Here is an 18,310-nt window from a genome sequence, read left to right on the forward strand (position 1 = left end):
AAAACAAAAAAGAAGTAAAAAAAAAAAAAAAACAAGAAATAAAAAAAAAAAAAAAAAAAACTAAAAAAAAAAAAACAACAAACCAGGGGGGATAAATGGGTCATGGGACCCACGGTAAGAACGAAGTTTTTTAAACATGAGATGAGTATAGACACAATTTCTCCGGTAACAAGGGGGTCGTCAGACCCACAGGAAGAACGAAGCTCTGTAAACGTTAGTACTGCATTCATGTTGTTTACTAAAACAAACACTTGAAAAACGAATAAAAAAAAAAAAAAAAAAAATAGTTTACCACTCACGATGGTTGAACTTCGTAAGTACTGTATTTATGCACGACGTTCTCACGAAGTTAAACCATCGTGAGTAGTAAACTATTTTTTTTTTATTTTTTTTTTTATTCGTATCTCATTTCTTGTTTTTTTATATTTAATTTCATTACTTTTTTTTTTCATGCTTTTCCATTCCCTTTATTTTATTTCTTTTTTTATTTTTCTATTTAATCTCATATTTGTCATTCCCTTTTTTTGTTTTTGTCATTTTTCGTTTTTTTTCTTTATTTCTTGTTTTATATTTTTTTTTTTTTCATTGCTTGTTTTATTTTTTTTTACAAACAAAAACAGGGACTAAGATAGTATTCTTTAACTGAAGTATTTTCTGAGGTTCATAAATATTTTTGCCATTTAATTAAGATTTTTCAAATATTTGCCATGATTGTAGTTATAGTTGTAAAAATTTTGGATTTACTTCAGGATCTAAAAGCGTTTTTTTCTAAAACTGAATAATTTGTTTTAGTATCTAATTATGTTTATTGACTCCATACGTACAAGTAAAAACCTTCATATAAATAAGTACTAAAAAAAATAAGTACTAAAAGTCCTTCATCCAAACAATCTTTTTTTAACTTTCTAGTAGTGGCAACCTAACTAGGCTATTATGACAGTCCAGTTGGATAAGTCCTCATTGCAGTAATACTTAATTATTATTCAAAGTATTCTCTGTTCTTAAGTTTATATTCAGAAAAGAACTATTTATTATATTTGTAAGAAAGACTCTGAGTCGGTTTACGCACTTAATTATGCGTATGAGAAAAGGTATATGGGTAGAAATGTGAGCGTTCGCAAAAAAATTACCATCAGAAATGGCTCTATCGTGAGCTTTGCTTGCTCCATCACGTTGTTGAGCAATAAACGCTTCCTTATAAATACTGACAGGATTTCTAACCGTACCCACTTGAAAAGTTGCTGTTTTACGGACTGTTCGTACTGTTTTGCGTATACGACATCAGGCATGCATACACTAAAAAAACAATAAAGCTACGAATTTCAATAATCAGCAGATTTACTTAAGGTACATTAAAACATTCACGGTATACGTTCAACATATACAGCGTACAGTGCTTATCACGTCATGCCTGGTGTTTGTACATTTGTATATAATTTAATCTGTACAGTGTAAGTGTGTATAAGAAACACAAGAAGTGAATGTGAGATGTAAGGAAACAGTAAAAATGTACTTTTATACTAAAGGTTGTGTGGAAGCGATCAGAAATATCCTTGCATGGGTGAAATGACTTTACTTGATGAAATTTATAAAGAAAGCCTATATCTAACTGCACAATAAGCTAAGTGTACTAATAATACGTCTAAAAATACAAAAATTAGGTTTTTATACTATGTAAAGTCAATATCAATCATCTAGAAACAGTTTAAGTGACATTAAAACAAAAAAAGCCCTATATTGCATATTAAGGTTGTTTCATGTCTAATTTTACTTTTTATTTTAATTTGGTAATAACTTACTTCTATACAAACAAAATTCTGACTCTGAAAGAAGAAATTGCAAGACCACCCGATAATTACAGAAACACCTACGGTAAAAATAACGACAGTCTATCTTAAAAACTATTTACAAATAATTTCACATACGTAATTATTGCCGAGTTTTAAATTTTGGATTTATGTGCCGTGATTGTTTACTTTCTGAGTTTCTGGAGTTGGTAAACCTTATAAAATGTCAATCAACAGTTTCTCAATTAATCTTCACTAACGCTTCTTATGCTATCTGTTTTTATAACTTCAGATAATGATGCAACAAGTCTCTTTATTTTAAAAGTGTTTATGGGATTTATGGTAAGTTTTTTCGTCCCATTTAAAAGAAATTTATATATTCTTAAAAATTTTGTTGTTTTTTTTTTAAGTTATACTTCTATAGGTGCGTTTTGCCCTACGGAGTAAATCAACAATTTCAGATTGGCGACCTTGAGAAAAAGTGTAATAGAAGTAAACTTTGCTTGATTCTCCCCCCTTGCCCTGCCCCTCTTGACGTACTTCTCGTGACCCTACACCACCTAACTTCATCACACTATAGCACACCACACATGTTCAAATTTACTTGTTTTTTCCTTTTTAGCAAGAGATCCCAGATATATTTTTAAGCCCTCGGCCTTTTGCACACTAGATAAGCCGCTAATCAACTCTGTTATAAGCGAGCCCTATAATGGAAAACTTATTACTTTATTTTATTTTACAGTTTGTAATTTTTTTTCAATTTAAATTTTTATTTATTGTGTACTTATTTATTTAGTTTTGTTTAACGTTGAATAAATAACTTATTTAATGAAATATATCTTTTTTGGTATATGTTTTTTTCAAGAATTTATAAATAAGTATGTATAATAGCAGAGCCGCTCTCATATATATCAATAAAAATGTATTTGTTTATTATTAATTTGTGACTTTTAAAATAAATAAATTATTGTTTATACATTTTCACATTTTTTCAGAATTTTCATAACTAAAAAAAAAATTTTCGTACTGTATAAATACAATAATTAGTTCTTATTGCTTTTTCTTCTTTTACAATTTTTCCTTTGTAATCGAGAACGAAATTTAGAAAGGTACGAGGAGCACAAATATATGCAGCAACGCTGGAAACTATTTTTCACATATGGATAAACTTACGTGCACGCTTGTACATAAACTTCACCCTTAAATTTATTTGAAAATAAAACAGGCTTATAGTAACCTTTCATACAAATGAAAACATAAGAGCTTTAGATGGATCTTATAAACTAAATTCAAAGTAATTTTTTCATAAGGTTACATATTAAAAAGCAAACTTTTAAAATAAAACGTGTTGAAAAGGATTTACTTAAGGGATTTGCTTTTTTATGAGGGCACAGTTACATGATTTGCAATTTTTTTCAGGTATTTCTTATGGTATTTTTAGGATACATTTAATGCTTTAATAATATTTGTCAAAAAATCTGTGCATTATGAGCATTTTTAAGGGACATTTACTGGCATGTACTACTGTGCTATCGGAGAAAGCGGTACTACAGAATGGTTTGTCTTAGTTTTTCAGTTCAATTATAGTTTGTATATTAAATATGAACTAGAAATAAGGGTACGAGCGTATGTGATAACTGTTGGTGGGACATTATAGATGTAATTAGTGTGAGCAGTAGTAAGTTGCTTTGAAACCATCGGAAGATTCGATGAAAGTGTACAGTCTTGTACTGACCAGCCTCCATATTGTTTGTATTGTATTGTGCCATTATATACATTGTTTGTAATTGATCAATTATAAAATACTTAAATATTTATCGAACCACACCCAACTAACGTAGGTACACTTATTTCAACGACAGTTGCATTACCTTAATACACATTATCGATTTATGGAAGGTATATTTATATTTAAAATTATATTATCAACCATATAATTTTATAGAAGTGTAACTTTCAACTTGGGTACCCGAGCACCCACTTTTCCACTGGCTTCATTCAAAGTAGGTCTTATCTTTCTAGAGTGAGTAAGTAAAATTTTGAGTGCGTCAGCGTTGCAGTTGTCCATTGTCATTCTGTAAAGTGACAGAAGTATTTGTGTGATTTATGAGAGTAGTAAATCAAGCTAAAATGCATAATGAATGTAGGAATATATTTTTTTTAAATGGTTTTCTAATAGTCCAAACTAACGTGATAGCTTAGCTTGAAGAGTCAAAATCCTCGAGAAAAGTAATTATAAACAGTTTTTGTTAACAAATAAAGAGAACTGTATAAATGTGTAGGTGAGCGAATAAAAAATTTTTTAGTTTTTTTTTACTAATTTCGAGCAATAACTTTTTAGTGATTTTTTGTACGATACGTAGTTTTTGAGTAAAACGTTTTTAAAGCCTTGAAAACCACGTTTCTTACAATTTTCGTTTGCATTGTACAAATTTGTTTCACAACTATTTGGAACTTACAAGGAATTAAACGAATACTTAAACACTGAACTTCAATGTTATTGAACAGTTAATGATTTTAACGTTAAAAATTCTCAAGCTCAGTAGTCCAGGTGAAGTTGACAATTAGTATAAGTTCTCATATCCGAATTCTTGCAGTGTCTTACGAATGCATTCTCAAGTAACACAGATTACGTGATTATATATGCAAAAAGGGAGTAAATTAGTTCATGTCAGAAAATTTAAAAACAGTATCACAATCGAGAATCACACACCCCTGTTGACTTTTACATTCTAGCATGATGGTACTTAAGCTATGTACTTAACTCAGAAAACAATTTTTTTTATTAACTATGTAGTTAAATCATATGAAATTCTTAGATAACACCTCTTATAGAGTTCAATTATCTCACGTATTTATATTATGTGTTTCACTATCTTACGTAACTTAACAAAAATTAAAATGTTAATCACGATACGATGCATTTAATGACTTGGTTTTTTTTTAAGCAAAGAGTACTATTAATTATGATACTGTTTTTAAATTTCCTGACATGAACTAATTTACTCCCTTTTTGCATGTATAATCATGTAATCCGTGTTACTTGAGAATGCATTCGTAAACACTGCAAGAATTCGGATATGAGAACTTATACTAATTGTCAACTTCACCTGGACTACTGAGCTCGAGAATTTTTAATGTTAAAATCATTAACTGTTCAATAACATTGAAGTTCAGTGTTTAAGTATTCGTTTAATTCCTTGTGAGTTCCAAATAGTTGTGAAATAAATTTGTACAATGCAAACGAAAATTGTAAGAAACGTGGTTTTCAAGGCTTTAAAAACGTTTTACTCAAAAACTACGTATCGTATAAAAAATTACTAAAAAGTTATAGCTCGAAATTAGTAAAAAAAAACTAAAAAATTTTTTATTCGCTCACCTACACATTTATACAGTTCTTTTTATTTGTTAACAAAAACTGTTTATAATTTTTTATACTTTTCTCGAGGATTTTGACTCTTCACCCTTGAAATACGTAATCACCGGGTCAAAATACATAGGAAAAATCTTGGTGAAAGTGTAGAGGCCCATCGGTTACGGGAACCTACGGGGCCCCCTAAGTATATTCCTCTTTTTTTTATTTATGTTTCTAGTTTTTTTTTTCTTCTCTCATTTGAACCAATACTATTCGTTTCTCCTAAGTAAGTGCTTTTTTTTTAAAGGACTGGTGTCTATTCTCCCCTCTGATTTAAAATTAATACTATAAGCTGTAATTATAACACTAAGAATTGTACCCAAGAAGCGAAACAGAATGCGGAGCACGTAAGCAACTCGTGCAATATGAACGCCTGTGCTAGCAGAAGCAAAGCACCTTAAATAAAGTTTCTTGTATTTAAAAAAGACTGTATTTGGTCCTTTGTGGCAACAAAAGAAAAATAAATTTGTAAAACAACTTGAATGTTTTACGTTTTGCTGAATAAGTATTTTTTAGGTAATATTTTAGAAAGATGTTTGTATTTAATTTTCACCATGATTAACGAGCATTACTTTACACAAAATTAGTAGTTATGGCAGTGCGATTTAACAATATTTTTAAAAAGTGTGGAAAATGTTTATGAATATTTATTTTGTCATAAGTTTTCTGATGATGTACAAAAAAAGGGCTCGAAAAAACTGTGTTTCCGAATTTCGAGTACGTTTCAGTGCAAACATAATTCATAAAATACCGCAATCAAAAAGAACGAAAGAGAAAAACATAAAAAAGTGTTATCGAGATGTTAGCCAAAAAGTATCTACATAATCTGAAAAACCGTTGCAAAATTAAAAAATTTCTTCGTGACTCCATTTTAATTGGAAAAGTCTTAAAAAAAACAGTGTATTTCTATTATACAATGTCCACGTTCTCAAATATTTTTTTAATTTTTTTGAAATGATGGATTGAGTAGAAAAGATTTTTTTTTCAAAAAAACACATTTTTTTGGCTAAGAGATCTGCATCAGCACCCAAATGGCTAAATATTTAGCTTGAGAAGTTCTTAATAAGGTGTTTTTTAATAGGTTACTCCAACACAAAATCCAGAAAAGTGCTGTTTTCACTATTTTATCCTTTTTAGAGTCCACCAGACAGTCAGCATATACATAGAAAATATATGTTCACTACACGCAAGCGTTGTAGTAAACAAAGCGCTTTATACAGCTCTGATATATGCTACATAAAATGCTAAAGTTTTAAGCAAAGCCAACATTAAGGAGGTATAACAGGAAAAGCCAAGACTCCACTTGTGAAGTCAAGGTAAGGCTAGATCCGTGGTATACATCAATGCTTATAATTTAATTATACGTAAGTAACTTAATAGAATCTAGTTAGTGCCTGGGTGTGTAGAGCTGAGGGGTGGAGATTAATATTTCTAGGGTCCTTTCTAGTGACCGTTACAGATGTCTTAGGTAGCTCTTGAATCGTGTAGCTCTTATGTAGCTTACACTGATACTGTTAACGCAGTCTATTTTTGGAATCATACAAAATACAAGATAATAGGTGTGTTTCTGATATCTTATCCCCTTCAGAAAAGATGGCCTGTTCCCAAAAAATCTAGAAGATAGTTCCAAAGATAGTTGTGATCTAAATAATTGTTGACGGTAGTAGTGCAGAAGATGTGTTACTTCTCTTCCCTTTTTTTCTTAAACTCAGTAAAATTTGTAATTGTATTTTACAATGCTTGCTAATAGGTATGTAAGTGAGCTAAAATTTTGCTACTGTTAGAATAAGTCTTTAAGTTTTAGCTAAATATACTTTCTGTACATCCTAATTAGAATAAAGAATTCTCTATTTTCTAGTTTTCTGCCTGTAATATTAGTGTGAAAGTTTTCTGTTTTATTTGTTCAAGGCTTGTGATTGCCATGTTACAATAGTCAAGTTACTAATTCAATGCGTTTGAATGGTAGTTAAAAAAAAAATAAAAATGCTATCCGTGATATAAATCCATCAGACAGTAGATGTTTTAACACCGAATATTAAAGTTGTATGAAACTGTACTAAGTATACCATAGTGTAGGGTGCTGATATGCTATCCAGTACGAGAGTACTCCCTTTTGTCGTATCTTCTGGTTATTCCAAAACATCTGCCTACTCTTATTACATCTCTAGTATTGCTCTTGCATTTGCCACAAATGTTGAGGAAGTCATTCTTACAATCAGTAGTGTTTACGATACCAATAATATTTGTTCAAAAGAAAGCTTAGAAAATATACAAAAATCAGTATTGTGAAAAAATGATTATTTTATTTTTAAATTTATAGAATAAAAAATTAACGTATTGTTGATTAAATATATCAGAAACGTTAAAAGTATATACATAACCAATTTTTATAAATAAAATTAATGTCAAACAGAAAATTAATTTTAAAAGAAAATAAATAAAAATTGAAAGGCCACTATTAATATACAGTTGCTGCTACGAAATATTATTTTAAGTTTTGAAGAAAACTATTTATTTACATAAAATAATTAGTTCAAATAAATAATTTGTTGATTCATACAGTTTATAACTCAACAAAATTAAATAATAATAAGAAAATAAATATTATACTTTAATAAAACGAACAAACCATACTATCAAAAGAATAAGCGGGTTTTTTTATATTGGGACCGTTTGTAGCAGAGAAAGTCAGGTATCCGATTCGTATACAGAAAATTGGCGGCTTACATCTCGAAAAGAGTATTGTTTTTGTTTTGAATGAGCTTAAGAATAAAAAAAGATAATTGTATAACATTTAATATATATGCTGTACTGCATTGCCGTCGTGCCACATGTTGTGGTGTGGAGGGGACTGGCATGGGGCGTCACAGTGAAGGAAGGGGGCCGGGCAACGAGGGAGTAAAATGAATAATTAAGTCTTGTCACGTACTTTCTGAAGGTGAGAAAGAGTTTTTTTTCGTAGGAGAATTAGGTAAAGAATAAAAAAAAAGTAAAAAATGGTTAAATGTAATGTATGATGTGAGTGTGGAGTAGCGTAACGGGGTAAGGGAAAAGATAAAATAACAAATTTTCATCCATTACACATTTACTCAACGTGAATAATCTGAAATCTTTGATTTAGTCTGTAGCATGAAGCACGCTTATTGAAGTATGATATCAAAAATAGTATAATTATATTATTAAATTATAAAAGTATACTAAATTTAAATTTTTTTTCGCAGGTAGAAAGGAAATACGGTTCGATACTTTCTGTAATCTTGCAGCAAGATTCTTAGAAGATGACGCTGACACAGAAGCTATACAGGCAGAATTACGAGAAGCCTTCCGACTTTACGATAGAGAAGGAAATGGCTACATAACAACTGAAGTTTTTAGAGACATTCTTCACGAACTTGATGACAACTTGACGCCAGAAGAACTTGATATGATGATTGATGAAATTGATGCAGATGGATCAGGGACCCTTGACTTTGACGGTAACAATATATTGCTATTATGATATTATGAAAAAAGTGTGTGGGTACTCTAATTATAATGCGTACAAGATATAATAAAATGTTTATTTTGACATTAAAATTTCACAAAACCATAAGAATAGTTTTTGAAATCATAGACAATGATTGCTTACTGCTCAAAGTCTGACGCAAGTTTTCAAAACTAATAACATTCTCTTTTGTTTAATCTTAAACATCACAAGAAAAGCTTCATCTAAAATTTTTTTATTTTTGTAACAAGTTATCTAAAATAATCAGAAAAAGTACTGGGCGTTTTAGTATAGGGTTAGAATGGTATATATTAAAAGTTGTCTTGTCAACTATAATAGATAGGTTGCTATTTCTTGAGTATCTAATACAAATCACTGCTAAACAGTCACTTTTTTTGTCACTGAGAATATCCAATTTGTCGGTAAGGCTAGACCAAGTGTCCACATGTCCACAATCATTTCAAGTAGGATAGTGCATACGTATATAAATTTTCTTTACAATTTCTTCGCACCAAATGCAAGAACTAATATGACGATGACTAATAATTACCAGAGTAACCTTAAAAAAAAGTCTGCTATCTAATTGATGTGGTATCCAAACTTGATAGCTAGGTTTTGGAGAGCTAAATTGTGTTAAAATCCTTGCATAATAACTATGTTATACATTTGTATTGTTTTTTAAATAAGTATGTTCCGGAATTAGCGATTTATTAATAATTTGTTCGATACTTGATCACATTATTTATAGATATCATAGGTCGTCAGTCACCGGAATTTTCAGCCTTGCAACGAACAACTCTGCTCGTGACGTCTGCCAGTAAATAACTGACTTGGTTTAATAGTGGCCGGCTTTACATAGTCTTTGAGTTGACGAATCGTCTCCAGAAATCGTAGTAAAAATGTATTAGTTGGCAAGGTAATTTAAACTTAGGTGGCCCTTAAAACAACCGATGAGATTAATGGTTAAGTAGGGAACGTAAATACTTATAATGGCACTGAAAAGGGCCGGTGGTGAAACTTGTAGCTATTCCTTATTATTATTCTTGATGATAGAAAGCCAGATGCAAGAATCTTGACTCTTATGCTTTGCGTCACTGTGTACGGAGACTGTACAGGAAAAAAAGTACGCCACTGACCAAAGAATATCTCGTCTTCAGGTCGTTCCCTGGATAACCAACCATTCATCGGTAGTCAGGAAAGTGGGCCTGGAGAATACCTTGTCTGTATACATGCTGTTGGGACGACCACTAAGGAGAACGGGCTTCCCGTACTCTTCAGGGCTGTCTTCCCTGGCTTTTGAGGTAGAAAAATGTTTGACGACACCAGGTCAGATGGTTGAACGGCCACAAAGCTCTAAATTGCTGGAGCAGGTCGTGTTCTGGCTAGAAATGTTTCTTGGTATTCCACCGAAGACGGTGACGTTCCGAATGCCTGTTTTTCCGTGGCGCTCGTTTATTTTGGGGATCCGGGGTATAAACCGATTTATTTCGCTTGCCCATGAAAGAAGAGTCTCATCAGTAGCCAAGATGCCAAGCTGCACGATGGACTCCTCTGTTCTTGGAGTAGTGCCGATGATTGACTGCGATGACTGTCTATTCGATGGGGCTTGTTACAACCACTCTTCACTATCTTTGGTTGCGGGTGGCTTCAATTTTATCTTGACGCTACCTAGCGGATCCTACTAAACTAAGGCGCAATATTAGCTTATTTTAGCATAACTTTGAGCTTATTTATCGCTATTGTTATTAATTTTTTTAAGAAAAAAACTGTTATCAAAAAAATAATGAAGAATTAGTATTCAAAATTTTAGCAAAATTGGTGCAGTAGTTTTCGCGGTTAGCGATTACAACGGTTTTAGCAACTTTGCTTTATATAGTAGTAAGATGTCCGTATTCAATAGACTTTTTTACCAAGCATAATTTATCTAGTTATTATAAGATTTTATACGGATAGTTATTTGTTGTAGTAATGAATTGTTCAAACAGATATATGGTTAAAAAAGACAATTGGGTTAAAAACGATGCCAATGTATCTATTTAAATGGAAAACACATAAGTGATATTTTTATGCAGCTCTAAAAATCAGACAGTTGCTTGATTTCTTTATAAATTATTGTAAGCTGCTTATTTTATGTGCTGTTGAGATACTACAAAAAAAAATTAGTTATTTAAACATGACTATGCACTTTGATAAGTACATAAAAATGTATAAGTTTATAAAGCTAACACATAGCAAATAACTTTTACATAATAGTTTTTATACTTTAAAGCCTCAAAAAGTCTTAATAATATATGATTTAGTAGATCAAAATGTAACGTTATGCGATAAAACGTTCTAAATCAATATTTATCATGTTATTTATAACTAATGGTCACTTATTAAGAAACAAATAAATCAAATTAGTACTATGTAAACAGAAAAGTTAAAGAGCTTGTATAACTATAATTAGCATACTCACATTGGCAATAAGATATTGACCTAAGATCTTACCTTACTTTAAAAATTGCTAGCTTAACAATATTTTATTAGAAAACAAACGCGACATCAACGTTTATTTTTAAAATTAAAATAAAATTCAAATTAAGAGTCGATTGGTCTGCACGGTGCCACGTGTGAGGGATGAAGCTGTAAGATATATTCTTGGTTACCTTGTGTCTATTGGGCCCTTTTAACAGCGGTTTTTTTTGCATTTTTGGCAGAATAAGGAAATAGAATTGCATGGAGATAACGCACTTTACTTTTTTCCATGATTACATAGGGTGCACATAGCCACAAACACGTCTCAACAGAAAAAAAGAGATCTCACCACCACCACTGTCAAAAGTTTATAGGCTTCACTCCCGTTAAGAAGAATGTCCATTCTCCATAACGTGGCTTCAGGGGGTCAATCAAATGCCTTAAATCTTTTGTTGAGAGAAAACACCAGAGAGTATTTCAAAGAGTACCTTGGTCTCATGCTACAAACCCATAGAGGTCATGATAAGGTTTTGAATAAGCTAAAAGCGTGATCACTTGATTACCGACTATCCTGATAACTTAAAAAAGTAAAGTAAGATATACTTCTGTAGTAAACATGGGTATGATTTTGTGTGAAAGGGCTGAGCTCATCGTCTCAAGCTTTGTTGTAGTCTGAAGACAAAATCAAACGGAACTTCTCACTATGATCCTCATACTCTTATACAGGCATTTGTTTTTATAAGGAGCCATTGAGTTTGTTATGGACCTTGTAGCTAGTGTCCTTGAGAGCTGGTCATGTTTGCGTATCTAGAAGTTAGCATTGTTATGTATCATCCGTGTATAAGTCATCCTATCCTGTCGGTCATGCAAGGCATGTTATTGTGTGATGAGTTATCACATGGATTACGCATAGTGTGTTATTGGAAGATTCGGAAATTCCTTACGAGTTATGCGTAACGTTTCTAATTTTATAGCCTTGAATACGATTTCTTGTGATATAATAAACTGTGCTTGAGAGGGTCTCTTATATCAACTACTTGATACTGTTTTATCCGGTTCTTACTATCTTAATGTTATAGGGTTAGTTTGTGCTATCATCATTATTGCTTATTAACATAACTACAATAGATGGTTCTTGTATGGTTTTTCAAATTTTGACATAAAGGTTATTATGTGCCCTTTCAACAACACACAGTCTACTGCTATAGTACTGACAAAATTTGACAAATTTTTTCTTTATTTTCTTGCGATTTTCGCGTTGGTAAATTCGTTTTTTATTATCGACAAGAAACTATAGAGTCTGACAGTTTTATTCATAATTTTTAGTACTTTTTACAAATCATACTTTGCAAGACGCTTGTGGAGCTTGCTGAGGCCCATGGGTAACCTTTGCTTGAGGTTAGGGGGAAAAAGACTTTGTTTTTACTTTATCGAACGAGTGTTAAGGATCTTAAATAAATTTTGTACCAAAAATTATAAGAACAAAGTAAGTTAAAAAGTATATTAATAGAGCAAGTAAAATTTATACATAACAGTTGTAAGATCATTTAACTTAATTCTATTTTCATCCAATCAACTCTTAGTTAAAACTTTCATTTATTTTCATAATCCATGTTAACGTTACACTTTTCTTTTAACTCTATAATGTGACAATAATAATTTTTAGAATAAGGCAATATATATATATATGTGTATGTACATATGTATTTATGTTTAAACTTTTATTTTTTACCTATGTGAGTTATGACTGTCGTTATAACTATTTCTCAGATATTTAAACTTTCTGTACTTATAACTATCAATATAACTACTTGGTAAGTCGTAAAATAACGATTGCTTATGAATAGAATAATTATCTTAATTAAAAATGTTTTTGTCTTATGCCTTGAGGTTTTATTAACTAAGCCATTCATCTGTAAACTTTCCTGTGACTGTCTAGTGTGGGAACTACTAACTATAAGTTGTTCCCTATGTGTTGGCTTGACGAACTCATTCCTATTTATTTAGTTATTGAAGCGTGTAATCATATTTGAATAGTAATTTTTTCTGTGGTATTGTAACGGTTAATGTAATAAACGGATCATGTATATTAAAAACAAAACAAATTAAAATAATATTTAGTTTACAATCCTACATAAACTTATTGTCAATATATTTCTCATATAATACATGTACATTAAAGTAATTTTTAACTTAACTCTATTATTCAAGACAATTTGATTTCATATTAACTCATAGCAACACTGTATATACAATCGTACTTTAAATGAGTAATTCAATATGTAAGATAACTAAATTATATTTTTAGATTTTAAGAGATTAAATGGCTTTTTTAGAATCATTGTTTTAAATTTTATTTTTGTTTCTTCTAATTGTGAGCAATAATTGAAATTAGAAATTAATCTGCGATATTCTAGTTTGTAAGGTTCGTAATTATATAAAGATATTTTAAGTATAAATTTAAGTGTTATTTGATGGTTTTTTTTTTTATGTGACGTGATATATTCATGTGAGTTAGTATTAGTGAATATGCTTTTAATAAGGATAGAGGACCATGGGTACTCGTGGGTACAATGTTGGATTCGTATTGCCCCCAACTTGTATCACGAGATACTTCAGTGGATGCGTGCAGGGACGTAGTCAGATTCGCAATGCCCCTGACCCGTGGTGCACACGTCCGAGGATCTTATATATTAGTTAATAAGAATTTATAGGACTCTATTGAGTTCCTGTTGGGTGCGGTAAGTCGCCTAGGAACCGGGATTGCTTCAGTTCGTATTGCCCTGAAGGTCCGCCAGTTCGTTAGCTTTTTTACCTAGAGGATAGCTCCGGTTCGTATTGCCCCGGAGATCCGCTCCTTACCCGAGGAACACAAAAGAGGAGTAACTGGTGTAAGGGGAAAACTAGGAGACTGTAATAGCCTCTTCGTCGCCCTTATAGCCAGTGCCTTATTTAAAATGAATATTGTAATATAAGAAATGATAATCAAATATATATATATATATATATAAATTCGCTGTTTATTGCGATAATATTATAACAGTGCTTTGAAGAGCAGAGCTCCCTTGTCAAAGCGCCGGACTCGTTGCTGATGGCAAAAAGTGATTAACATGGGCTTGCATGGGCCTTTTATACCCTCCAGATTCGCAGCGGCGTCGGCGGCTTTGATTAGGCGGCTCGAATGACTTGCACATTTCGACGCGATTCACAATCATTGTTTGTTTCGGCATACATATAAGTGTTTTGTATAGTCGCGTTATAGGCGCTTGTCTCATCTATCTTACGTATTTACATTCTAGCCAACCGGGTAGCGAGTGTTTTAGGAATAGCATCTTGAACTCAAATTGGTGATAAGCAAATAATTACTTACTATATGAATTAGACCCTCACATATCTCCCCCAGCCAATTTGCATTCAAGATGTGGTGGAGTTCGTTCTCAAAACAAATTTATAAAACTAAGTGGTTGCGCTTAACCCCTAACAATATATATAAGCATAATAAATCATTATCCCATCCATGCTACTATTTATACAAGCCATGGTAGATTTTTGTTTAAAGATAAAGAGTATGGCTACGTTGAGCCAATAAAAATATTGTATAAAAATTACTTTTAAGTCTCTTATGATATAGTTAATAAAAAAAAAATGATTTATATGTTTTACTATAAACTAAAGATATCTATTTATATTATATCTTCATCCTCACAGTTGATAGGCTTCATGATCATCGGTTTGATTATATGCATCACTTCAATGATCTTGGCTACTTCTTCATCATTTTTAAACATGTGTATCCTTCCTGTTGTTGTTGGTTTTTTAAATGATGGATCCTCAGGATCATATTCTATTGCTGGTTCGTTTAGCATTTTTTTTAATTCCAGCGCTCTCTTGCTCATCTTTTGGAGCTCTATATGTACGCTTTTCGGTGTTTGAGTCCTTTGCGATTTGGTTTTCTTTGGGACTGTCTGCGTGGTAATTCCTCTTTGATACTCCTTGTAGATCTGGCCCTGTTGGCCATTAATGTCTCTTGATCGCGCTATTATAATTTTTTGGCATTGTCCTCGCACCTTGCTCCAATGCATCGCTAATGTCGATTTCTTTAATAGTGCCTCATTTACCAACGTGGAGGCATGGCACATACCCAGGTAATTTTCTGACTGTGTTCCCTGGTCGCACATCTTAAAGGTTTGGCGTTACAGAAGCAACTGAACTTGCTGTGCTCTTTCTTTCTATTTTTACTTATTCTTTGTGCAATTTCAGACAACAATAAGGATTTTAAATATTATGTATTTATTTCAATGGTTTTGTCTACCGTTATTTAACCAGAAAACAGCCATGGTTATTGATATTATATTTTTGTGTTTATGTGAACGTGCGAACTGTTAACTCTGACCACTCTCACATATTTAGTAAATTGTTATGTAATTGTTCTATGTGAATGTACGAACTGTTAACTCTGACTACATTCACATATTTTTTTTTTTTTTTTTTTTTTTTTTTTTTCATGTGTGTTTTCTAAGTGTGGAACGGCTTAAGGTTTGATATATGAAATTTTCCTCGTTCCTGATTATTGTCTTTGTTGCACAATAAGTAAGTGTCTGTTCCCAATATTTCTTTTACTTTAAAAGGTCCTTAATATATTTCAAAAAACTTGGCAATTTGTTTGTTTTCATTGCTTGATACGTTTAGAGCTTTTACTAGCACTAAATCATTTATGTTAAAAGTTTTATGTTTTGTGTTTATGTTTTTGTTATTCATGCGTTTTCTTAGCTTTTTATGCATAATGTTTCTAGCTAAGTGTATTTTCGTGTTTATATCGAAATTGTTATTTTTTTTTTATTGTAAAATATTTTTCCCACATCCTAGTAGGCTTTTTGTTTAAGTGAAGTTCTATTGGTGTGAACATGGTGGTGTCATGGTATGATTCGTTCATAATATTTTGAACGATTTCTACGAAAGATGCCCATTTAGTGTGTTTACATTGTTGTAATAATGTTCTAAAAAATCGACCTAGTTCTCTATGAATTCTTTCTACTGGATTTGATTGTGGGTGTCTTATTGAAGAAAATACCGGTGTTATGTTGTGATCTTTTAATTTTTTTATCCATTTTTTGTTTGTAAATTGACTACCATGATCCGTAATAATTTTTGTAGGTTTTCCATATTTTTTAAAATAGTCATCAAAAAGTTAATTTATTACTATATTCGTATTAGCTTTTTTTACAGGGTACATAATAACGAATTTCGAAAATACATCCATAGTAGTAAGCAAGTAACGAACTCCACCTACAGATCTTGGTAATGGTCCATAAAAATCAATAGCAAGGATTTCATTTGGTTTGTTAGCTAAGATTGCTTGTGCTTTTTCCTTTAATTTATAAGTCATATATTTACTTTTTTGACATATTATACATTTTCGTAATAATGTGTATGCCTGTACTTTTAGTTTCGGTATGTAAAAATTTTCTTTTAATATTTTAATAATTTTTTTAGGTCCCATATGACTATATACTATGTGTGTTTCTTTTATAAGCATGTCTACTATGATTTGAGGAATTATTATTTTTTCATTTTCATCATGAATTCTACATAATAATTTGTCTTGATTCAACTTAAATACTGTCCCAAATTTTTTATGATTTTTCGAACTTTCAATGTATTTGTCTTGTTTTTGAAGTTCAGCTAAATTTTTGAGATATGTTATTAATTCTTAACTAAGTTTGTCTGCTAGCAGTGAAGCAACAATTACCTCAGTGGGTGATTTATCATGTGGATGAATATATCTGCTTAAATAGTCAGCTACCGAATTTCGATTACCCGGAAGGTATTCCGGCTGTAGGTTGTAATCTTGCAATGCCAACATCCATCTTTGTAACCTAGAGTTTTTAAATTTACATGTTTTTAAAAATAAAAGTGCTTGATGATCAGTTTTCACAATAATTTTTGAGGCCCCTTTTAGATATATGTTTAATCTTTGTATAGACCAAACTATAGCTAGCATTTCTTTTTCAGTTGTACTGTAGTTTAATTCACTGCCTTTGAGTGTTCTACTAATACAAGTTATGATTTCTTCTTCATTATTATTGTTTAATTGTGAAAGCACAGCTGCTATGGCAAAATCACTTGCGTCCGTAGTTAATATGTAGGGTTCATGAATTCGTGGGAATTTTAGAATTATTTCAGTATTAAATATTTCCTTGATTTTATTAAACGCTTTTTGGTGACTTTTTTCCCATTTAAAGGGTACTTTCTTTTTTAATAAGTTTACTAGTGGAAAGGCATGCATGGAGTAATTTTTCACGAATTTAGTATAAAAGTTAATGAAACCTAGGAAAGCTTGTAATTGTTTTATATTTTTTGGTGGTGTGAAATTTTTTATTGTAGTTATTTTATCTGGGTCTGGCTTTAAACTTTTATTACTTAATATATGTCCTAAAAAAGATACTTGTTGTTGAGCAAAGTTGGATTTTTCAAATTTTAATTTTAAATTGTATTTATCTAATCTTTTAAAAATAGTTTCTAAGTGTTGTAAATGGGTTTGGAAATTTTTCGATATTATTGCCAAGTCATCCACAAAAGCTATAATAAAATCTTCCAAATTATGAATTACTTGATGAAGGCCTCTTAATAGGGTGGCACTGCTTGTTTTAATGCCAAAAGCAACCACGTTAAATTCATATACTTTATTGTCACATATAAAAGCTGTGTATTTTCTACTTTTTTTACATAGTGGGATTTGCCAATAGCTACTTGTGAAATCTAAATTTGAAATGATTTCTACATCTTTACACCTTGGAAATAATTCTTCAATACCTGGTGGAGCTTCATAAACGTCTACTAATTTTTCGTTTAATTTTCGAGCGTCTAAGCACATTCTTATTGTTCCATCTTTTTTAATAGTAATAGCAATAGGGTTTATATAAGGACTTGTAGATCGTCTTATTATGTTAAATTTTAACATCTTATCTATTTCTTTTTTTACTTGTTCTCTGTACTTTAAGGGTATTGGATATGGTTTTGAGTAGAACGGATTTTCATCTTTTAGTACCAGTTTGTGTTCATAATTTGTTAATAATCCTGGTTTTTTTTCAAATATATTTTTATATTTCCATATTAAATTAAATAATTGATCCATTTGTCGATTATTAAGATTTTTATAACTTTTTA

The 18,310-nt window shown here is 31.0% G+C and overlaps 1 protein-coding gene across 4 annotated transcripts in view; it reads left to right on the plus strand.

The window, feature by feature from the left end:
- LOC106639940 (troponin C, isoallergen Bla g 6.0101-like) overlaps positions 1–18,310 on the plus strand; it is a 352,184-nt gene that overhangs the window by 242,202 nt on the left and 91,672 nt on the right. For all 4 annotated transcript variants that reach the window (XM_089594188.1, XM_089594190.1, XM_089594189.1 and 1 more), the window contains one exon: positions 8,424–8,678. In XM_089594188.1, coding sequence (XP_089450314.1) covers positions 8,424–8,678 — 255 coding nt within the window. The remainder of the gene's footprint in view (positions 1–8,423; positions 8,679–18,310) is intronic.

The sequence above is a fragment of the Copidosoma floridanum genome, unplaced genomic scaffold (genome assembly GCF_036245765.1).
Source record: "Copidosoma floridanum isolate Cflo_tuat_1 unplaced genomic scaffold, Cflo_Japanese_pri ptg000021l, whole genome shotgun sequence".
Classification (NCBI taxonomy): domain Eukaryota; kingdom Metazoa; phylum Arthropoda; class Insecta; order Hymenoptera; family Encyrtidae; genus Copidosoma; species Copidosoma floridanum.